At 40.6% G+C, this 24,871-nt stretch overlaps 1 protein-coding gene across 2 annotated transcripts in view; it reads left to right on the top strand.

Moving 5' to 3' along the window:
• MECP2 (methyl-CpG binding protein 2) overlaps positions 1–24,871 on the top strand; it is a 248,039-nt gene that overhangs the window by 195,556 nt on the left and 27,612 nt on the right. For both annotated transcript variants that reach the window (XM_053695643.1, XM_053695644.1), the window contains exon 2: positions 19,986–20,330. In XM_053695643.1, the coding sequence (XP_053551618.1) occupies positions 19,986–20,330 (345 nt within the window). The remainder of the gene's footprint in view (positions 1–19,985; positions 20,331–24,871) is intronic.

The raw sequence follows: 24,871 nt of genomic DNA on the forward strand, positions 1-24,871 counted from the left end.
TTCTTCTTCCAAGAGTAATCTCCAAGATTCTGAAGGAATGCTCATTTGTTCTGCTGGTAGCTCCGGCATGGCCTCACAGGTTTTGGTATGCGGATCTTGTCCGGATGGCCTCTTGCCAACCGTGGACTCTTCCGTTAAGACCAGACCTTTTGTCTCAAGGTCCTTTTTTCCATCAGGATCTGAAATCCTTAAATTTAAACGTATGGAGATTGAACGCTTGATTCTTGGTCAAAGAGGTTTCTCTGACTCTGTGATTAATACTATGTTACAGGCTCGTAAATCTGTATCCAGAGAGATATATTATAGAGTCTGGAAGACTTATATTTCTTGGTGTCTTTCTCATCTTTTTTCTTGGCATTCTTTTAGAATACCGAGAATATTACAGTTTCTTCAGGATGGTTTAGATAAGGGTTTGTCCGCAAGTTCCTTGAAAGGTCAAATCTCTGCTCTTTCTGTTCTTTTTCACAGAAAGATTGCTATTCTTTCTGATATTCTTTGTTTTGTACAAACTTTGGTTCGTATAAAGCCTGTCATTAAGTCAATTTCTCCTCCTTGGAGTTTGAATTTGGTTCTGGGGGCTCTTCAAGCTCCTCCATTTGAACCTATGCATTCATTGGATATTAAATTACTTTCTTGGAAAGTTTTGTTCCTTTTTGCCATCTCTTCTGCCAGAAGAGTTTCTGAATTATCTGCTCTTTCTTGTGAGTCTCCTTTTCTGATTTTTCATCAGGATAAGGCGGTGTTGCGAACTTCTTTTGAATTTTTTACCTAAGTTGTGAATTCCAACAACATTAGTAGAGACTTTGTGGTTCCTTCATTATGTCTTAATCCTAAGAATTCTAAGGAGAAATCGTTGCATTCTTTGGATGTTATTAGAGCTTTGAAATATTATGTTGAAGCTACTAAGTCTTTCCGAAAGACTTCTAGTTTATTTGTTATCTTTTCCGGTTTTAGAAAGGCCAGAAAACTTCTGCCATTTCTTTGGCATCTTGGTTGAAATCTTTAATTCATCTTGCCTATGTTGAGTCGGGTAAGACTCCGCCTCATAGGATTACAGCTCATTCTACTAGGTCAGTTTCTACTTCCTGGGCGTTTAGGAATGAAGCTTCGGTTGATCAGATTTGCAAAGCGGCAACTTGGTCCTCTTTGCATACTTTTACCAAATTCTACCATTTTGTTGTATTTTCTTCTTCTGAAGCAGTTTTTGGTAGAAAAGTACTTCAGGCAGCGGTTTCAGTTTGAATCTTCTGCTTATGTTTTTCATTAAACTTTATTTTGGGTGTGGATTATTTTCAGCAGGAATTGGCTGTCTTTATTTTTATCCCTCCCTCTCTAGTGACTCTTGTGTGGAAAGATCCACATCTTGGGTAGTCATTATCCCATACGTCACTAGCTCATGGACTCTTGCTAATTACATGAAAGAAAACATAATTTATGTAAGAACTTACCTGATAAATTCATTTCTTTCATATTAGCAAGAGTCCATGAGGCCCGCCCTTTTTTGTGGTGGTTATGATTTTTTTGTATAAAGCACAATTATTCCAATTCCTTATTTTATATGCTTTCGCACTTTTTTCTTATCACCCCACTTCTTGGCTATTCGTTAAACTGAATTGTGGGTGTGGTGAGGGGTGTATTTATAGGCATTTTAAGGTTTGGGAAACTTTGCCCCTCCTGGTAGGAATGTATATCCCATACGTCACTAGCTCATGGACTCTTGCTAATATGAAAGAAATGAATTTATCAGGTAAGTTCTTACATAAATTATGTTTTCTAATGTGTGTAAGACACTCTCCCTTTCCTTTCTTTTTCCCCTCCTTCACCTCTGTTTTATATTTGTGGCATAGGTATTGGGTTTTAGCAGCATGTGGGCTTATCACATAATTTAGCAGTGTAATGCTGCTTCCCATATGGTGTCTGTGGTCTAAGGCATAATAAGTCGGTTTACTTAGTCCTACCGGTGTCAACGAGGTGGAGATGGGTATAGCCTGTTCCAGGCACTTCCATTGTTTATAGCTATAGCTCAGCTGTCTCTCGGTGCTAGCCTGAAGGCATTGCTCAGTCTTCCTGCTTCATCTGTGATGGCCTTCTAAAAATGGCGGCTGTTCCCGCTCTCACGGCTGTCCCACAAACCTCCCGACTCAGAGCTATGTCGGGTCATCCAGCTGGTCACACCGTCTTCACAGGCTTGGATTCTGCCCTTTATGCGGTAATAGGTAGGAGTTGTGGCAGGTCCCTCCGTTCAAGTTCACAGAGCACTACACAGATGCGACCATCTTGATGCCCTGTCATCCTCTGGCCCCCCCCCCCCTTTTTGTACTATTTTGAGGTACTTTATTTTAAAGAATGGAATAAACTTGGAAGTTTTATTTAAGAGATGAAACCACTAATAACTTTTCCCCTCTAGTTTAGATTAAAGATCTAAGAATATTATAGCCTTATCATCCAATTGGATATTAAGCTTGCAAATTTTGGTCAACCATCTTTCAATTGTAGCCCAAAACTTGATTAGACGTGGACAGGTTTTAAAAAGGTGCAATAAATTTAGGGTCATGCGTTGACATTAAATAAATACATTATAATGTATTTCTCTTGTTAAGTGTATCCAGTCCACGGATCATCCATTACTTATGGGATATTAACTCCTCCCCAACAGGAAGTGCAAGAGGATTCACCCAGCAGAGCTGCTATATAGCTCCTCCCCTAACTGCCATTACCAGTCATTCTCTTGCACCCAACGAATAGATAGGATGTGTGAGAGGACTGTGGTGATTATACTTAGTTTCATACCTTCAATCAAAAGTTTGTTATTTTAAAATAGCACCGGAGTGTGTTATTCCTTCTCTGGTAGAATTTGAAGAAGAATCTACCTGAGTTTTTCTATGATTTTAGCCGGAGTAGTTAAGATCATATTGCTGTTTCTCGGCCATCTGAGGAGAGGTAAACTTGATTAATCTGCAAAGAGGTATGTAGCAGCTTATTATTTTCTGACAATGGAATTGATGAGAAAATTCTGCCATACCGATATAATGTAAACTCAGCCTTAAATGCAGTAGCAGCAACTGGTATCAGGCTGTCATGTATGTATATTTTACACTTCAGTATTCTGGGGAATGGCACTTCACTGGAATTATACTGTATGCATAAAACTTTAGCCTAATTTGCAGGGACTAGCAACAGGCTTTTTAATAACACTCAATTTATTAATGTTAAACGTTTTTTTGCTGGCATGTAAAATCGTTTAATTTTCTGAGGTACTGGGTGAAAAAATGTTTTGGGCACTATTTTTTTCCACTTGGCAGTCGTTTTATTTAATTTATGACAGTTTACTGATCTCTCTCACTGTTATGTGTGAGGGGGAGGGGCCTTTTTTGGTGCTTTTGCTACGCATCAAAAAATTCAGTCAGAAGTTTATTGTCTTCCCTGCATGATCCGGTTCATCTCTACAGAACTCAGGGGTCTTCAAAACTTGTTTTGAGGGAGGTAATCACTCACAGCAGAGCTGTGAGATTGTAGTTGACTGTGATAAAAAAACGTTTATTTCTGTATTTTTTTTTTTTTTTTTCTGCTATCAGGGTTAGTTATCCTTTGCTAATGGGAGCAATCCTTTGCTAAAATTGTGTTTTTTACAAAGATTTGATGCTATAACTTTTCAGTTTATTAATTTTCAACTGTCATAACTTTTTCTGTGCTTCTTATAGGCACAGTACGTTTTCATATTATAGTAAATTACTTGAAAAGTATTTCCAAGTTGCTAGTTTATTTGCTAGTGTGTTAAACATGTCTGATTCAGAGGAAGATATCTGTGCTATATGTGCTAAAGCCAAAGTGGAGCCCAATAGAAATTTATGTACTAACTGTATTGATGCTACTTTAAATAAAAGTCAATCTGTACAAATTGAACATATTTCACCAAACAACGAGGGGAGAGTTATGCCGACTAACTCGCCTCACGTGTCAGTACCTGCATCTCCCGCTCGGGAGGTGCGTGATATTGTAGCGCCGAGTACATCTGGGCGGCCATTACAAATCACATTACAGGATATGGCTACTGTTATGACTGAAGTTTTGGCTAAATTACCAGAACTAAGAGGTAAGCGTGATCACTCTGGGGTGAGAACAGAGTGCGCTGATAATATTAGGGCCATGTCAGACACTGCGTCACAATTTGCAGAACATGAGGACGGAGAGCTTCATTCTGCGGGTGACGGTTCTGATCCAAACAAACTGGATTCAGATATTTCAAATTTTAAATTTAAGCTGGAAAACCTCCGTGTATTACTAGGGGAGGTGTTAGCGGCTCTGAATGATTGTAACACAGTTGCAATACCAGAGAAAATGTGTAGGTTGGATAAATATTTTGCGGTACCGGCGAGTACTGACGTTTTTCCTATACCTAAGAGACTTACTGAAATTGTTACTAAGGAGTGGGATAGACCCGGTGTGCCGTTCTCACCCCCTCCGATATTTAGAAAGATGTTTCCAATAGACGCCACCACACGGGACTTATGGCAAACGGTCCCTAAGGTGGAGGGAGCAGTTTCTACTTTAGCTAAGCATACCACTATCCCGGTGGAGGATAGCTGTGCCTTTTCAGATCCAATGGATAAAAAGTTAGAGGGTTACCTTAAGAAAATGTTTGTTCAACAAGGTTTTATATTGCAACCTCTTGCATGCATTGCGCCTGTCACGGCTGCAGCAGCATTTTGGTTTGAGTCTCTAGAAGAGACACTTGAATCAGCTCCATTAGATGAGATTACACACAAGCTTAAAGCCCTTAAGTTAGCTAACTCATTTATTTCAGATGCCGTAGTACATTTAACTAAACTTACGGCTAAGAATTCCGGATTCGCCATTCAGGCACGCAGAGCACTGTGGCTAAAATCCTGGTCAGCTGACGTTACTTCTAAATCTAAATTGCTTAATATACCTTTCAAAGGGCAGACCTTATTCGGGCCCGGGTTGAAAGAAATTATCGCTGACATTACAGGAGGTAAAGGCCATGCCCTGCCTCAAGACAGAGCCAAACCTAAGGCTAGACAGTCTAATTTTCGTTCCTTTCGTAATTTCAAAGCAGGAGCAGCATCAACTTCCTCTGCACCAAAACAGGAAGGAGCTGTTGCTCGCTACAGACAAGGCTGGAGACCTAACCAGTCCTGGAACAAGGGCAAGCAGGCCAGGAAACCTGCTGCTGCCCCTAAGACAGCATGAATCGAGGGCCCCCGATCCGGGACCGGATCTAGTGGGGGGCAGACTTTCTCTCTTCGCCCAGGCTTGGGCAAGAGATGTCCAGGATCCCTGGGCGTTAGAGATCATATCTCAGGGATACCTTCTAGACTTCAAATTCTCTCCCCCAAGAGGGAGATTTCATCTGTCAAGGTTGTCAACAAACCAAATAAAGAAAGAGGCGTTTCTACGCTGCGTACAAGATCTTTTATTAATGGGAGTGATCCATCCGGTTCCGCGGTCGGAACAAGGACAAGGGTTTTACTCAAATCTGTTTGTGGTTCCCAAAAAAGAGGGAACTTTCAGGCCAATCTTGGATTTAAAGATCCTAAACAAATTCCTAAGAGTTCCATCGTTCAAAATGGAAACTATTCGGACAATTTTACCCATGATCCAAAAGGGTCAGTACATGACCACAGTGGATTTAAAGGATGCTTACCTTCACATACCGATTCACAAAGATCATTACCGGTATCTAAGGTTTGCCTTTCTAGACAGGCATTACCAGTTTGTAGCTCTTCCATTCGGATTGGCTACGGCTCCGAGAATCTTCACAAAGGTTCTAGGTGCTCTTCTGGCGGTACTAAGACCGCGAGGAATTGCGGTAGCTCCGTACCTAGACGACATTCTGATACAAGCTTCAAGCTTTCAAACTGCCAAGTCTCATACAGAGTTAGTACTGGCATTTCTAAGGTCGCATGGATGGAAGGTGAACGAAAAGAAGAGTTCTCTCTTTCCACTCACAAGAGTTCCCTTCTTGGGGACTCTTATAGATTCTGTAGAAATGAAGATTTACCTGACAGAAGACAGGTTAACAAAGCTTCAAAATGCATGCCGTGTCCTTCATTCCATTCAACACCCGTCAGTAGCTCAATGCATGGAGGTGATCGGCTTAATGGTAGCAGCAATGGACATAGTACCCTTTGCACGTCTACATCTCAGACCGCTGCAATTGTGCATGCTAAGTCAGTGGAATGGGGATTACTCAGACTTGTCCCCTACTCTGAATCTGGATCAAGAGACCAGAAATTCTCTTCTATGGTGGCTTTCTCGGCCACATCTGTCCAGGGGGATGCCATTCAGCAGGCCGGACTGGACAATTGTAACAACAGACGCCAGCCTACTAGGTTGGGGCGCTGTCTGGAATTCTCTGAAGGCTCAGGGACAATGGAATCAGGAGGAGAGTCTCCTACCAATAAACATTCTGGAATTGAGAGCAGTTCTCAATGCCCTTCTGGCTTGGCCCCAGTTAACAACTCGGGGGTTCATCAGGTTTCAGTCGGACAACATCACGACTGTAGCTTACATCAACCATCAGGGAGGGACAAGAAGCTCCCTAGCAATGATGGAAGTATCAAAGATAATTCGCTGGGCAGAGTCTCACTCTTGCCACCTGTCAGCAATCCACATCCCGGGAGTGGAGAACTGGGAGGCGGATTTCTTAAGTCGTCAGACTTTTCATCCGGGGGAGTGGGAACTTCATCCGGAGGTCTTTGCCCAAATACTTCGACGTTGGGGCAAACCAGAGATAGATCTCATGGCGTCTCGACAGAACGCCAAGCTTCCTCGTTACGGGTCCAGATCCAGGGATCCGGGAGCGGTTCTGATAGATGCTTTGACAGCACCTTGGACCTTCGGGATGGCTTATGTGTTTCCACCCTTCCCGATGCTTCCTCGATTGATTGCCAGAATCAAACAGGAGAGAGCATCAGTGATTCTAATAGCGCCTGCATGGCCACGCAGGACTTGGTATGCAGATCTAGTGGACATGTCATCCTGTCCACCTTGGTCGCTACCTCTGAAACAGGACCTTCTGATCCAGGGTCCCTTCAAACATCAAAATCTAATTTCTCTGAAGCTGACTGCTTGGAAATTGAACGCTTGATTTTATCAAAACGTGGTTTTTCTGAGTCAGTTATTGATACCTTAATACAGGCTAGGAAGCCTGTTACCAGAAAGATTTACCATAAGATATGGCGCAAATACTTATATTGGTGCGAATCCAAGAGTTACTCATGGAGTAAGGTTAGGATTCCGAGGATATTGTCTTTTCTACATGAAGGTTTAGAAAAGGGTTTATCCGCTAGTTCCTTAAAGGGACAGATTTCAGCTCTGTCCATTCTTTTACACAAACGTCTGTCAGAAGTTCCGGACGTTCAAGCTTTTTGTCAGGCTTTAGCTAGGATCAAGCCTGTGTTTAAAACTGTTGCTCCACCATGGAGTTTGAACTTAGTTCTTAATGTTTTACAGGGGGTTCCGTTTGAACCCCTTCATTCCATTGATATCAAGTTGTTATCTTGGAAAGTTCTGTTTTTAATGGCGATTTCCTCGGCTCGAAGAGTCTCTGAGTTATCTGCCTTACATTGTGATTCTCCTTATCTGATTTTTCATTCAGACAAGGTAGTTCTGCGTACTAAACCTGGGTTCCTACCTAAGGTGGTCACTAACAGGAATATCAATCAAGAGATTGTGGTTACATCTTTGTGTCCTAATCCTTCTTCGAAAAAGGAACGTCTGCTACACAATCTAGATGTAGTCCGTGCCCTGAAATTTTATCTACAGGCAACTAAGGATTTTCGACAAACGTCTTCCCTGTTTGTCGTTTATTCTGGTCAGAGGAGAGGTCAAAAAGCTTCGGCTACCTCTCTCTCCTTTTGGCTTCGTAGCATAATACGGTTAGCCTATGAGACTGCTGGACAGCAGCCTCCTGAAAGAATTACAGCACATTCTACTAGAGCTGTGGCTTCCACTTGGGCCTTTAAGAATGAGGCTTCTGTTGAACAGATTTGCAAGGCTGCAACTTGGTCTTCTCTTCATACTTTTTCCAAATTTTACAAATTTGACACTTTTGCTTCTTCGGAGGCTGTTTTTGGGAGAAAGGTTCTTCAGGCAGTGGTTCCTTCCGTATAAAGAGCCTGCCTGTCCCTCCCGTCATCTGTGTACTTTAGCTTTGGTATTGGTATCCCATAAGTAATGGATGATCCGTGGACTGGATACACTTAACAAGAGAAAACATAATTTATGCTTACCTGATAAATTTATTATCTTGTAGTGTATCCAGTCCACGGCCCGCCCTGTCACTTTAAGGCAGGTAATTTTTCCATTAAACTACAGTCACCACTGTACCCTATGGTTTTCCTTTCTCTGCATGTTTTCGGTCGAATGACTGGTAATGGCAGTTAGGGGAGGAGCTATATAGCAGCTCTGCTGGGTGAATCCTCTTGCACTTCCTGTTGGGGAGGAGTTAATATCCCATAAGTAATGGATGATCCGTGGACTGGATACACTACAAGAGAAATAAATTTATCAGGTAAGCATAAATTATGTTTTTACCAACTTACGATACAGTATGCTCTGTGCAATGTCTTAATATGCATCTCCCTCAAATCAGCCATGCTTTCCTCACCATATCAATGCTTTTTAAAACCTGCATTTTCTATATTTGTGTTTGTAGTAATTCTGTCCATTCACCACCAATTGTCGCCCTGGTGTACTGATCCGTGTTTATCAATTAGTATTTTATATATGGGTGATATAGAGTGCATACCCTGTTTGTTTGGTAAGTGCTTCCATTTTAGAGATAGCGTCTGAACTATAGGTGAAATTGATGTATTTTTTAAGATGAGTCACATAATGTTTTAGTTGAAGATATGCAAAATAATGATGGTTGGGTAATGAGTAACTATCCTGTAGTTCTCTATATGTAAAAATGTGTCCTTCAGTCCCCCTTTACTACCTGATGTATAGAGTGTAACCTCATTTCCTGCCAGTAAGTAAAAGTTTTAGTGGGAACCCTGTTGGGAACTCTTAGTTTCTAGTGTATGTGTGAGAGAGTCCCATCCAACCACAAAGTGGAATGTACCAAGGTGTGTAGGAGTTGTAGAGAGCCACCTCCTGGACATAATACACTTATAGCACTCTAGGTATAGAAAAAGATGTATTTCACAACATTTTATTCACATAGACAACTTAACAAGAGTTGTTGAAGATGAGGTGCAGTAGCTAAAACTTAGCTTTTAATAAATCATATATAAAATAGAAAAATACACACTTTAAAAACACGCTTAGTTACTTTCAAGGTAAAGTACATATTAATGGTGGAGTGAAAAGCCTGTTGTATTAAGAACATGGAGCTAATTCATAAGTTTACAGCAATAACCCTATATAACTGGTTAAACGAATTGCAGTCGACTCTGATGTGTAGTCTGTAGCAGCACACGTTCCTATTATAGGTAGTGATGCCAGTTTAAGACAGCACTAAGCATTAAACATAAGTACTTAAAATATGAGAATAAGCTTAATATTGATAAAGGAACCAATACTATTATGGATAAATAAAGAATAACCTGGACTGGTATAGTATCAGGTATACTGTGTTACTTTATCAGCAAAGAGACTGACTATAATGTATAGATGCGTCCGTAGCATAAATTTTATTGTATTTCATATACAGGATTTAAGGTATATAATATTTGTGTAGTGCCATTGGAACCATTTTCTGTGCAATTTCTACATAGTGGAATGTGTCAAATTTAATTTTTTTCTCCACTTTTTGGTGTCATACCAATACAAACAAAATAAATAAAAATGAGAATGCCTAAATATTTGAAATTGCAACAATTTTCTGGGAGATGTGGTGTATTATCTGACAGAAATGCAGGGGTGCCAATAATTTTGGCCATGACTGTATTTTATCTATCATTAGTCTATAGTCAAGGTCATAGAGTTATGCCGAAATAATTAAAGTTTTGTTCAACTAATTTAAAGTCGAAGCCTAGGGGTCAATTAATTAAATGTCGGGCAGACAGGATTCCCTGTAGCTTACTCTATCGGCATTTAACATTCCCCTGCACATTTGCGGCCAATCGCCTGCTAGCTTGGGGTGTCAATCATCCCGATCATATCCGATCGGGATGATTGCAGTCCACCTAAAAGGTGGTGGACAAGTTAAAGAGCAGTGGTCTTACAACCACAAGCCGGAAGTAGAAGCCAGGCGTAGAAAGTAGCATCCACTGCTTATTAAATCTACCCCACAGTGTGTCCATGGAGTTTTTAGGGTAAAGCCATAGTAGTTCACTTTTGTCTTAATTGATTAATTGACCAAACTCTGTAACAAGAGATACCAGGTGAGGCAACTCCGTTTTTGGCTGCAAAATTAATAAAATTATATCATCTATGTATAAAGATAGGTGTATAGAAGTGGTAGCGATTTTGATCCCCACTTTCTCCTTTCTAATCCTACAAACCAGTGGCTCTATGGCCAAATCGAAAAGAAGAGGGGGACAGTGGGCATCCCTGCCTAGTGCCACATTGCAATGGAAATCGTGGAGAACGGATCTCATTCACCAACACAGCTGCTTGTGCTGATCTATATATATGATAAATAGCCATGTAGAAAGAGCATCTAAAACCAAATCTAATTAATGTATGGATGAAGTGATCCCATAAAATCTTGCCAAAGGCTTTTTCGGCCATCAGGAGTTTAAGGTTAGTTGTATCCTTGATGTCAGAAGATGTGGTAGTCAAATGTATTGGAAGGTCTACTCAACTGCCTATCAATCTTGGGTTCACTTGGGTTGTTTTCACTCTTGACTTTGTCTAAGCTTTCCATTCTCTACATTGAATTGTTTTGTGGCTGGCACAATTATATACTGTGACCATAGTGTCAAGTTTTATGTATCTTTGTTTTTCGTAATATTAAAGGTCAGTGTATGCACCTATCATGATTGGGATGTGTTTTATTTTCCTTTCCCTTTAAAATACATTGTTGTATTCTTATTGACTCCTGAACTTGGTTTGTTTGTTGAATGCTCCTTTTGCCTGCCTGCAAATTGTTTCCAATTACAGAAATTATTTTGTTTCTTGATTTACCCTGATGATTGCAGGACACCTTCCTATTTTTTTTCTCTTGAGTTTGACCCTTTGGTTTCAACTGATTCAGCTCCTGTTTTAATATGTTATTGGACTGATTGTTAGTGTATAACCCTTAGCCTGGCTTTCTACCCCTCTTCCTTAAAAGGGCATTACATCAATTTTAATTTATCTGCATGTTATAGACACTACTATAAAGAAGAATATGGACAGATAATATAAAAATCCAGTATAAAATCTTTTAAAAACGTACTTAGAAGCTCCCCGATTTAGCACTGTTGATTATATTTGCATGGGACACCCACAAAAGGGGCTGAGAGCAGACCCCCCCCACATATGAAAAGACCCATTATACAAACAAAATGACTATGGAATCTGTATACATCAGTATATATATAAAACTTTGGGGCTTGGTTAGGAGTCTGAAAATCAGCACAATGTTATATAAAAATAAGCAGAACTATACATTTTTACAAAAACACACCCAGATGGACTATATAAATGGATCATCTACAAAACATGTATGCAAAGAAAAATCTAGTCTACAATGTCCCTTTAACGGATCCTCTGTGTGGAGTTAGTTACCATCTGTAGTAGCTTCTTGAGCAAGGTAATTTCTTTCTGGACCGCTACACTATTTACATCAAGGCTGCAGATGGGTACCATTCCTGAGGCTAGCCAAAGTTAAGTGGTAGTCCACATCTAAAATTGTTACATCACACAGCTGTGTTTAACAGAGATCTCAGTTTTGACAGCCCACATAGTCATGAATGGTTAACATGAATACACAATTAAGGATTGTTTAAAAGATTCAGAAAGCTTCTAGCAATCTCATAAAGAAAGGGTCTATGTTGCTGATCAGCAAGACATAAGAGACTTTAAATATAATAAGTAAAATGTAAATTATTTTTGTTTAAAAATATTTCATAATTAAAGGGACAGTCAACACCAGAATTGTTGTTGTTTTAAAAGATAGATAATCCCTTAATTACCAATTCCCCAGTTTTGCATAACCAACACAGTTATAATTATACACGTTTTACCTCTGTAATTATCTTGTATCTAAGCCTCAGCAGACTGCCCCATTTCTTCTGTTAAGTGTGATCAGTCCACGGGTCATCATTACTTCTGGGATATTACTCCTCCCCAACAGGAAGTGCAAGAGGATTCACCCAGCAGAGCTGCATATAGCTCCTCCCCTCTACGTCACTCCCAGTCATTCTCTTGCACCCAACGACTAGATAGGATGTGTGAGAGGACTATGGTGATTATACTTAGTTTTATATCTTCAATCAAAAGTTTGTTATTTTAAAATAGCACCGGAGTGTGTTATTACCTCTCTGGCAGAGTTTGAAGAAGAATCTACCAGAGTTTTGCTATGATTTTAGCCGGAGTAGTTAAGATCATATTGCTGTTCTCGGCCATCTGAGGAGTGAGGTAAACTTCAGATCAGGGGACAGCGGGCAGATGAATCTGCATAGAGGTATGTAGCAGTTTTTATTTTCTGACAATGGAATTGATGAGAAAATCCTGCCATACCGATATAATGTCATGTATGTATACTTTACACTTCAGTATTCTGGGGAATGGTACTTCACTAGAATTACACTGTAAGAAATACATAAAGCTGTTTAATAACTAGAGATTATGTTTAACGTTTTTGCTGGAATGTAAAATCGTTTTCATTTGCTGAGGTACTGTGTGAATAAATGTTTGGGCACTATTTTTCCACTTGGCAGTTGCTTAATCTGTTTTTCTGACAGTTTCTGTTCTCCCTCACTGCTGTGTGTGAGGGGGAGGGGCCGTTTTTTGGCGCTTTTACTATGCATCAAATATTTCAGTCAGCAACTCATTGTATTCCCTGCATGATCCGGTTCATCTCTACAGAGCTCAGGGGTCTTCAAAACTTATTTTGAGGGAGGTAATTTCTCTCAGCAGAGCTGTGAGAATTATAGTTTGACTGAGATAAAAAACGTTTATTCTGTAATTTGTTTCCTGCTTTCAGAATTTGTTATCTTTGCTAATGGGATTAAACCTTTGCTAAAGTTGTGTTGTTTACAAGGATTGAGGCTATAACTGTTTCAATTTATTAATTTTCAACTGTCATAGATCTTCTGTGCTTCTTAAAGGCACAGTACGTTTTAATATTATTCTAATTGAATTGTATTTCCAAGTTGCAAGTTTATTTGCTAGTGTGTTAAACATGTCTGATTCAGAGGATGATACCTGTGTCATTTGTTGCAATGCCAAAGTGGAGCCCAATAGAAATTTATGTACTAACTGTATTGATGCTACTTTAAATAAAAGTCAATCTGTACAAATTGAACAAATTTCACCAAACAACGAGGGGAGAGTTATGCCGACTAACTCGCCTCACGTGTCAGTACCTACATCTCCCGCTCAGAGGGAGGTGCGTGATATTGTAGCGCCGAGTACATCTGGGCGGCCATTACAAATCACATTACAGGATATGGCTACTGTTATGACTGAGGTTTTGGCTAAATTACCAGAACTAAGAGGTAAGCGTGATCACTCTGGGGTGAGAACAGAGTGCGCTGATAATATTAGGGCCATGTCAGACACTGCGTCACAGGTGGCAGAACATGAGGACGGAGAACTTCATTCTGTGGGTGACGGTTCTGATCCAAACAGACTGGATTCAGATATTTCAAATTTTAAATTTAAACTGGAAAACCTCCGTGTATTACTAGGGGAGGTGTTAGCGGCTCTGAATGATTGTAACACAGTTGCAATACCAGAGAAAATGTGTAGGTTGGATAAATATTTTGCGGTACCGACGAGTACTGAGGTTTTTCCTATACCTAAGAGACTTACTGAAATTGTTACTAAGGAGTGGGATAGACCCGGTGTGCCGTTCTCACCCCCTCCGATATTTAGAAAAATGTTTCCAATAGACGCCACCACAAGGGACTTATGGCAAACGGTCCCTAAGGTGGAGGGAGCAGTTTCTACCTTAGCTAAGCGTACCACTATCCCGGTGGAGGATAGCTGTGCTTTTTCAGATCCAATGGATAAAAAGTTAGAGGGTTACCTTAAGAAAATGTTTGTTCAACAAGGTTTTATATTGCAACCCCTTGCATGCATTGCGCCGATCACGGCTGCAGCGGCATTCTGGATTGAGTCTCTGGAAGAGAACATTGGTTCAGCTACTCTGGACGACATTACGGACAGGCTTAGAGTCCTTAAACTAGCTAATTCATTCATTTCGGAGGCCGTAATACATCTTACTAAACTTACGGCGAAGAATTCAGGATTCGCCATTCAGGCACGCAGGGCGCTGTGGCTAAAATCCTGGTCAGCTGATGTTACTTCTAAGTCTAAATTGCTTAATATACCTTTCAAAGGGCAGACCTTATTCGGGCCCGGGTTGAAAGAGATTATCGCTGACATTACAGGAGGTAAAGGCCATGCCCTGCCTCAGGACAAAGCCAAAGCCAAGACTAGACAGTCTAATTTTCGTTCCTTTCGTAATTTCAAAGCAGGAGCAGCATCAACTTCCTCTGCACCAAAACAGGAAGGAGCTGTTGTTCGCTACAGACAAGGCTGGAAACCTAACCAGTCCTGGAACAAGGGCAAGCAGACTAGGAAACCTGCTGCTGCCCCTAAAACAGCATGAATTGAGGGCCCCCGATCCGGGATCGGATCTAGTGGGGGGCAGACTTTCTCTCTTCGCCCAGGCTTGGGCAAGAGATGTTCAGGATCCCTGGGCGCTAGAGATAATATCTCAGGGATACCTTCTGGACTTCAAATACTCTCCTCCAAGAGAGAGATTTCATCTGTCAAGATTGTCAACAATCCAGACAAAGAAAGAGGCGTTTCTACGCTGCGTACAAGAGCTCTTGTTAATGGGAGTAATCCATCCAGTTCCACGATCGGAACAGGGACAGGGGTTTTACTCAAATCTGTTTGTGGTTCCCAAAAAAGAGGGAACTTTCAGACCAATCCTGGACTTAAAGATCCTAAACAAATTCCTAAGAGTTCCATCGTTCAAGATGGAGACTATTCGGACAATTTTACCTATGATCCAAGAGGGTCAATACATGACCACTGTAGATTTAAAAGATGCTTACCTTCACATACCGATTCACAAAGATCATTATCGGTACCTAAGGTTTGCCTTCCTAGACAGGCATTACCAGTTTGTGGCTCTTCCATTCGGATTGGCTACAGCTCCAAGAATCTTCACAAAGGTTCTGGGTGCTCTTCTGGCGGTACTAAGACCGCGGGGAATCTCGGTAGCTCCATACCTAGACGACATTCTGATACAAGCTTCAAGCTTTCAAACTGCCAAGTCTCATACAGAGTTAGTGCTGGCATTTCTAAGGTCACATGGATGGAAGGTGAACGAAAAGAAAAGTTCACTCGTTCCACTCACAAGAGTTCCCTTCCTGGGGACTCTTATAGATTCTGTAGAAATGAAGATTTACCTGACAGAGGACAGGCTAACAAGACTTCAAAGTGCTTGCCGCACCCTTCATTCCATTCAACACCCGTCAGTGGCTCAATGCATGGAGGTAATCGGCTTAATGGTAGCGGCAATGGACATAGTACCCTTTGCACGCTTACACCTCAGACCACTGCAACTGTGCATGCTAAGTCAGTGGAATGGGGATTACTCAGACTTATCCCCTTCTCTGAATCTGGATCAAGAGACCAGAAATTCTCTTCTATGGTGGCTTTCTCGGCCACATCTGTCCAGGGGGATGCCATTCAGCAGACCAGACTGGACAATTGTAACAACAGACGCCAGCCTTCTAGGTTGGGGTGCCGTCTGGAATTCTCTGAAGGCTCAGGGACAATGGAGTCAGGAGGAGAGTCTCCTGCCAATAAACATTCTGGAATTGAGAGCAGTTCTCAATGCCCTCCTGGCTTGGCCCCAGTTGACAACTCGGGGGTTCATCAGGTTTCAGTCGGACAACATCACGACTGTAGCTTACATCAACCATCAGGGAGGGACAAGAAGCTCCCTAGCTATGATGGAAGTATCAAAGATAATTTGCTGGGCAGAGTCTCACTCTTGCCACCTGTCAGCAATCCACATCCCGGGAGTGGAGAACTGGGAGGCGGATTTCTTAAGTCGTCAGACTTTTCATCCGGGGGAGTGGGAACTTCATCCGGAGGTCTTTGCCCAAATACTTCGACGTTGGGGCAAACCAGAGATAGATCTCATGGCGTCTCGACAGAACGCCAAGCTTCCTCGTTACGGGTCCAGATCCAGGGATCCAGGAGCAGTCCTGATAGATGCTCTGACAGCACCTTGGGACTTCAGGATGGCTTACGTGTTTCCACCCTTCCCGTTGCTTCCTCGATTGATTGCCAGAATCAAACAAGAGAGAGCATCAGTGATTCTAATAGCACCTGCGTGGCCACGCAGGACTTGGTATGCAGACCTGGTGGACATGTCATCCTGTCCACCTTGGTCTCTACCTCTGAAACAGGACCTTCTGATACAGGGTCCCTTCAAACATCAAAATCTAACTTCTCTGAAGCTGACTGCTTGGAAATTGAACGCTTGATTTTATCAAGACGTGGATTTTCTGAGTCAGTTATTGATACCTTAATACAGGCTAGGAAACCTGTTACCAGAAAGATTTACCATAAGATATGGCGTAAATACCTATATTGGTGTGAATCCAAAGGTTACTCTTGGAGTAAGGTTAGGATTCCTAGGATATTGTCTTTTCTACAAGAAGGTTTAGAAAAGGGTTTATCTGCTAGTTCATTAAAGGGACAGATCTCAGCTCTGTCCATTCTGTTACACAAACGTCTGTCAGAAGTTCCTGACGTCCAAGCTTTTTGTCAGGCTTTGGCCAGAATTAAGCCTGTGTTTAAAACTGTTGCTCCACCATGGAGTTTAAACCTTGTTCTTAATGTTTTACAGGGCGTTCCGTTTGAACCCCTTCATTCCATTGATATAAAGTTGTTATCTTGGAAAGTTCTATTTTTAATGGCTATTTCCTCGGCTCGAAGAGTCTCTGAATTATCAGCCTTACATTGTGATTCTCCTTATTTGATTTTTCATTCGGATAAGGTAGTCCTGCGTACTAAACCTGGGTTCTTACCTAAGGTAGTTACTAACAGGAATATCAATCAAGAGATTGTTGTTCCTTCTTTATGCCCAAATCCTTCTTCAAAGAAGGAACGTCTACTGCACAACCTGGATGTAGTCCGTGCTCTAAAATTTTACTTACAGGCAACTAAGGAATTTCGACAAACGTCTTCTCTGTTTGTCATTTACTCTGGGCAGAGGAGAGGTCAAAAAGCTTCCGCTACCTCTCTTTCTTTTTGGCTTCGTAGCATAATTCGTTTAGCTTATGAGACTGCTGGACAGCAGCCTCCTGAAAGAATTACAGCTCATTCTACTAGAGCTGTGGCTTCCACTTGGGCCTTCAAGAATGAGGCCTCTGTTGAACAGATTTGCAAGGCTGCAACTTGGTCTTCGCTTCATACTTTTTCCAAATTTTAAAAATTTGACACTTTTGCTTCATCGGAGGCTATTTTTGGGAGAAAGGTTCTTCAGGCAGTGGTTCCTTCTGTATAAAGAGCCTGCCTATCCCTCCCGTCATCCGTGTACTTTTTCTTTGGTATTGGTATCCCAGAAGTAATGATGACCCGTGGACTGATCACACTTAACAGAAGAAAACATAATTTATGCTTACCTGATAAATTCCTTTCTTCTGTAGTGTGATCAGTCCACGGCCCGCCCTGTTTTTAAGGCAGGTAAATATTTTTTAATTTATACTCCAGTCACCACTTCACCCTTGGCTTTTCCTTTCTCGTTGGTCCTTGGTCGAATGACTGGGAGTGACGTAGAGGGGAGGAGCTATATGCAGCTCTGCTGGGTGAATCCTCTTGCACTTCCTGTTGGGGAGGAGTAATATCCCAGAAGTAATGATGACCCGTGGACTGATCACACTACAGAATAAAGGAATTTATCAGGTAAGCATAAATTATGTTATTTCAGTTCTTTTGACAGACTTGCAGTTTCGCCAATCAGCGCTGTCTCCATGGTAAATTCACGTGCATGAGCTCAATGTTATCTATATGAAACACGTGAACTAATGCCCTCTAGTGGTGAAAAACTATCAAAATGCATTTAGATTAGAGGTGGCCTTTAAGGTCTAAGAAATTAGCATATGAACCTCCTAGGTTTAGCTTTCAACTAAGAATACCAAGAGAACAAAGCAAAATTAGTGATAAAAGTAAATTGGAAAGTTGTTTAAAATTACATGCCCTATTTGAATCATGAAAGTTTTTTTTGGACTTGACTGTCCCTTTAAGATGGTGTTCCATTAAAATTAAACCTATTCCATTTTATTTTTGTTATTCAATTTAGCTTTTTTTAACCTTCTTGGTTGGCCCTTTTTCATGAGGCTCAGAATTATGCACGTTAAGCACCCTGTGGCAGCAATGTATAGGAGTAGATCTCTATTCTTGCTGGCTTATGCTGAAATAAATGTGTCTTCCCCTGATGTGGGCAATACTCTTATTATGGTTTCTTCTAAATAGTTTTGCATGTAAGCAACATTTTTGTCCTATCCTTTCTGGCCATGGTTGGATGCTATAAATGAAAGATTCAAACTTATGTTGTCCTACCAAAGGGAAAATGGTATCCTTACTTTGCTTAGTTCCTTACTTTGCTTAGTTCAGTGCATCAGATCTCTTTAAAGATCAAATACAAAATACTTTCTTTCAAGATTAAGACAAAGCAATTTCAAACAACTTTCCAATTTACATCTATTTAAAAATGTTTCATTCTCTTAGTATTCTTTGTTGAAGGAGAAGTAATGCACTATTGGGAGTTAGCTAAACACCTCATCTTAGCCAATGTCAGCAGGCATATATGTGCAGCTACCAATCAGCAGCTCACTCCCAGTAGTGCTTTACTGCACGTTAACCTGCCTAGGTATTATTTCAGCAAAGGATACCTAGGAAATTAAGCAAATTAGATAACAGAACTAAATTGGAAAGTTGGTTTAAAAACCATGCTTTATATGAATCATAAAAGAAAAACATAGGGTTTCATATCCCTTTAATTTATTCTTGGGTGAGTCTTATAGGAAGATTGTCCTTGGTCATATTGATGGGTCCTGGTGTGGTTTAATAGCAATGGGTGACATAGGGGTAATAAGCAGCATGTGCATGGGGGAAGGATTCCTGAACATTAGGCATTTTATGGCAATATCTCAAATGAACTGCAAATATTAAATTGATCATTCTTTATTAAAGGTAATACATTGGAAAAAAATAATATAGCATTTATTTTAGCACCCATGCCCCTTGCTTACCATGTATTAATCCCCCCGCAAAAGGGATAAACACATAGCTAAAGTCTCAGCACACTGCAGCTCCTGAGCAGGAGAATAGCCAGTGAGCTAATACGTAGCAGAATGTACATGTAGCCATCAATGACCTACAATGATCAATGATGTGTTGCAGCGTTTGAACAGGACATTATCTATGGCCTAGTGTCTATTGAGGTGGTAAAGCTTGGAAAGTAGTTATAAAAACATATATCTCCATTAAAGTCTATGGAAAGTTTGTATGTTACCACCAGTTTCCACACTTTACCAACTAAATGGAAACTAGGCCTATGTGTTTTAATTAACCCTGAGGATAAACACAGATATAGCAACTAACAAAGTAGAGCATATTTTTAATTCATTAGAATGTCCTTTTATAATGTGTGTGAAACAAATATTTGAGGTGTTTTAACTATTCCTAGATAAGATTGAAAAAGGTTGTCATTTTTATAGGAAATACTGATACTGTTTAAAATATTTAAGTATAAAGCTGAACCAACATGTTTAATCATTGAATAATTTATTGTGATTTATGGCATTCTAACTAATCTCCTTAACTTCTAGGGAAGAAAAAACTGAAGATCAGGATCTTCAAGGTTTGAAAGACAAACCACCAAAGCTCAGGAAAGTAAAAAAAGATAAAGACGAGGAGGATAAACATGACCAGCCCTATCCATCAGCACATCATTCAGAAAAGCCTGTAGAGACAGAGGAATTTGATATGTCTGAAAGTGCAGAGAAAGACCCTGCTGCACCTGAAGCTTCTGCTTCCCCTAAACAGAGAAGGTCTGTTATCCGAGATAGAGGACCCATGTATGATGATCCTACTCTTCCCGAAGGCTGGACAAGAAAACTCAAGCAAAGAAAATCTGGCCGATCTGCAGGAAAATATGATGTATATTTGATAAAGTAAGTAAATGTTGTAACTAAGGCCTGTTTAATACTGCGTTTTAGATTTATGTGATCATTGATTTGAGGTTGTCTTATTATGTGATCAACAAAATGAGAAACATACACATAGTTTACATATGTTCTTGTATTCACATGACATAGTTATTAAAAATGTTCCAGAAGCCATTTTTTACCCACACCCTTGTAGAACCATATTGGTGACTCAGTTTCTACGTATTTTGAGTTGGATATGTTGAGAGTAATCTGTACTCTAGGTGTAGGATTTATTTTGTACAGATACAGCAAATACTACCCCTTCTTTCAGGGCCTCTGCCCTTGCAAATGGTTCCAGAAGATACCCACTTCTGAGGTAGGCCCTCACCCTAAAAGTGCAATTCTGTATAGTAGACAGGATAGCATTGGGAATGCTCCAGCATGATTGCTATGTGTTCAAGTTTACTGTACCATGTACATTTTCTGGTAGTCCAGTCCTGCTGTGGAATACACTTTGGTAACTAGTTAATATGTTCCTTTGATGGTGGTAATTGTGGGGATAATGGCTTTTATGATTGTTTACCTCTATTTGTGCATTGTCTATATCAGTTTTACTCTATACCATATACCTGTTTTTATTATTGCTCCTAGGATTCAGGGTGCATTCCCCCAAATTATTTTCCTTTTATATAAATAATATCAGTGTGTCAGCTACAGTGTGTACAACAAGTTCCTTTATCAATTTGCTCCTTTCTGACTAAATTTAAATAGACAGTAAAATAAAAATTAAACTATAATGATAAAATTAAACTTTTAGGATAGAGCATGCAATTTTAAACAACTTTACATTTTATTTATTTTACCAAATTTGGTTTATTCAATTGGTATCCTTTGTTGAAGAGAATACGTAGGTAAGCTCTGGAGCAGCAATGCACTGCTGGGAGCTTGTTGAGGATTGGTAGCTGCACATGTATGCTTTGTCATTGGCACACCAAGGGCCAGATTAAAAGTGGAGCACTAAATATTGCTTTCAATAAAGCGATATATTTGCACTTCACTATGTAATACCAGCACACGCTAATGTGTGCTGGTATTACAAGTTAACAGCAATGCGAATGTGAACGCTGCAGTTGTGCATGCTCAGACATTGGAATAAGGATTGTCTCAATTGTTTCAGAGAATCTGGTTCAGTCAGAGGTCTCTTCCCGTGTGGTTTTATCTGGATAATCGGTCTCAGGACTCTTGCTTCGGAGTCCTTCCTGGGCACTTGGATCCGCAGCACTATCCAGTTTTTTCGGGTTCCAGTCGGTAATATAGCCTCTGTGGTTTACATCTTCCCCCATGGAGGATTTCTGAGTTTCCCTAGTCTAGGGAGTGTTTCTGACAAGGTTACTGTCTATCTGTCTCCCTCATTTCTGGGGGAAGCGGATTCTGAGCATCCAGAATTAGTTCTGATGGGGTCTCGTCAAGTCACCAAGTTCCCAAGTATGGGTCGAGGTCTAGAGATTCTCAAGCCTTTCTAATAGATGCTCTGGCAGTACCTTTGAATTTCAGGATGTCATATCCTCTTCTCTGTTTGTTCTCCTTTCCGTGAATCATCGTTTGGATCAGTGGCTTGGAGCTTTGGATTTCTCCTATCTTCTGCGTGGCCTCACAGTATCTGGTCGGCGAACCAAATATCTTTTTTCTGTTAAGCTTCTCCAGTGGCTCAGAGGGCGCAAACCCCACAGAGCAGATCTAGGAGATCCAGGATCAATTCCGGGTATGACAGAAATTCAATTTTAACAGCTGACTGCCTGGAGATTGAGAGCTTGGTTTAGCTCAATGACTCAAGCTCATAAGCTTATCTCTGAAGGATTTCTATAAGATATGACAGGCTCCAAGGAGCTTATTTTTTCTACAGGTACACCTTGAGAAGGGGTTATCTGTTAGTACCCGCATGGGTCAGATTGCAGACATTTTAATTCGGTTGCTCCAGCGTCTGGCGGACGTGTTGGATTTTCAATCCTTTTATCAGGTCCTGGTTCGATTCAGAACTGTGTTTAGTTTAGTTACTCCCTTGGAGCCTTATCCTTGTTCTCAAAGCTTTTCTTCAAGGCTCTGTGTGAACCTATGCATTCCATAGATATTATATTATCTTGGAATGTTTTGTTTCTTCTGCTATTCTTCTGCTCGGAGGGTTTCCGAATGCTCAGCTTGGAAGTGTTTCTTACCTTATCTCGTATGTCGGACAGATAAGGCAGTTCTTTGTACCAGGTTTTGGTTTTCTTCATAAGGTTGATTCGGACAGATATGTTAATCAAGAACTTGTGGTTCTTTCTCTCTGTACTAATCCTTCTTCTCATAAAAACGTCTGTTACACAACTTAGATGTTGTGCGGACCATTATATTTTATCTACAGGTTGGACTTTGTCAGTATTCCTGAATAGTTATAATGGCTAGAAAGCTTCTGCCACTTCTCTTTTGCTCTGGTTGAGAAGTGTTCTTCGTAGGGCTTCTGAAACGATTGGACAGCTCTCTCCGCTAGGGCATTTTTTTCTTCTTCTTGGCCTCTGTGGAGCAGATTTGTAAGGCGACGACTTTGCATTTTTGCTCACTTTATTCTTAATTCTATAGCTTATTTTGCCTCAGTGTAGGTTTCTTTTGGGAGAATGGGTCTTCAAGCTGTTGCCTTCTGTTTAGCTTACCTGTCTTGTCCCTCCTGTATCATCTGTGTCCTCTAGCTTGGGTATTGATTCCCAACAGTAATCGATGATGATCCGTGGAATCACTGTGTCATTAGAAAGAAAACAAAATTTATGTTTACCTGATAAATTTCTTTCTTTCTTGACACGGTCCTCCCTGTTTTCTCTTGTAAGGTGTATCCAGTCCACGGATCATCCATTACTTGTGGGATATTCTCATTCCCAACAGGAAGTTGCAAGAGGACACCCACAGCAGAGCTGTTATATAGCTCCTCCCCTAACTGCCATATCCAGTCATTCTCTTGCAACTCTCAACACGCATGGAGGTAGTAAGAGAGAGTGGTGAAAAATAGTTAGTTTATTTTCTTCAATCAAAAGTTTGTTATTTTTAAATGGTACCGGAGTTGTACTGTTTTATCTCAGGCAGAAATAGAAGAAGATTCTGCCTGAGTTTTTCTATGATCTTAGCAGGTTGTAACTAAGATCCATTGCTGTTCTCACATATGTCTGAGGAGAGAGGTAACTTCAGCGGGAGAATGGCGTGCAGTTTACTATGCTATGAGGTATGTGCAGTTATAATTTTTTCTAGGATTGGAAATGCTAGAAAATGCTGCTGATATCGGATTAATGTAAATTAAGCCTGAATACAGTGATTTAATAACGACTGGTATCATGCTTACTCTCAGGGGTAATACCCTTATAAAAATGCAATATAAAACAATTGCTGGCATGTTTAATCGTTTTTATATATGCTTTGGTGATAAAACGTTATTGGGGCCTAGTTTTTTCCACATGGCTGGCTTTATTTTTGCCTAGAAACAGTTTCCTGAGGCTTTCCACTGTTGTAGTATGAGTGGGAGGGGCCTATTTTAGCGCTTTTTTTGCGCAGTTAAAATTACAGACTGAGACATCCAGTTTTCCTCAGATGTCTCCTGAATGTTGCAGGACATATCCAAAGGGCCTAAAGTCGTTTATTGGGGAAGGTAGGGCCACAGCAGAGCTGTGGCAGTTGATTGTGACTGTTAAAAAACGTCTATGTCGTTTTTTTGATCCGTTTTTTTTTTAACTAAGGGGTTAATCATCCATTTGCAAGTGGGTGCAATGCTCTGTTAGCTTATTACATACACTGTAAAAATTTCGTTTGATTTACTGCCTTTTTTCACTGTTTTTCAAATTTTGACATAATTTGTTTCTCTTAAAGGCACAGTACGTTTTTTATATTTGCTTGTTAACTTTATTTAAAGTGTTTTCCAAGCTTGCTAGTCTCATTGCTAGTCTGTACAAACATGTCTGACATAGAGGAAACTCCTTGTTCATTATGTTTAAAAGCCATGGTGGAACCCCCTCTTAGAATGTGTACCAAATGTACTGATTTCACTTTAAGCAATAAAGATCATATTCTGTCTTTAAAAAATTTATCACCAGAGGAATCTGACGAGGGGGAAGTTATGCCGACTAACTCTCCCCATGTGTCAGACCCTTTGACTCACGCTCAAGGGACTCACGCTCAAATGGCGCCAAGTACATCAAGGGCGCCCATAGCGATTACTTTACAAGACATGGCGGCAGTCATGGATAATACACTGTCAGCGGTATTAGCCAGACTGCCTGAATTTAGAGGTAAGCGAGATAGCTCTGGGGTTAGACGAAATGCAGAGCATACTGACGCTTTAAGAACCATGTCTGATACTGCCTCACAATATGCAGAAGCTGAGGAAGGAGAGCTTCAGTCTGTGGGTGATATTTCTGACTCAGGAAAGATACCTGATTCTGATATTTCTACATTTAAATTTAAGCTTGAACACCTCTGCGTATTGCTCAGGGAGGTTTTAGCTGCTCTGAATGACTGTGACACAATTGCAGTGCCAGAGAAATTGTGTA

This window comes from Bombina bombina, chromosome 12, assembly GCF_027579735.1.
Source record: "Bombina bombina isolate aBomBom1 chromosome 12, aBomBom1.pri, whole genome shotgun sequence".
Classification (NCBI taxonomy): Eukaryota; Metazoa; Chordata; class Amphibia; order Anura; family Bombinatoridae; genus Bombina; species Bombina bombina.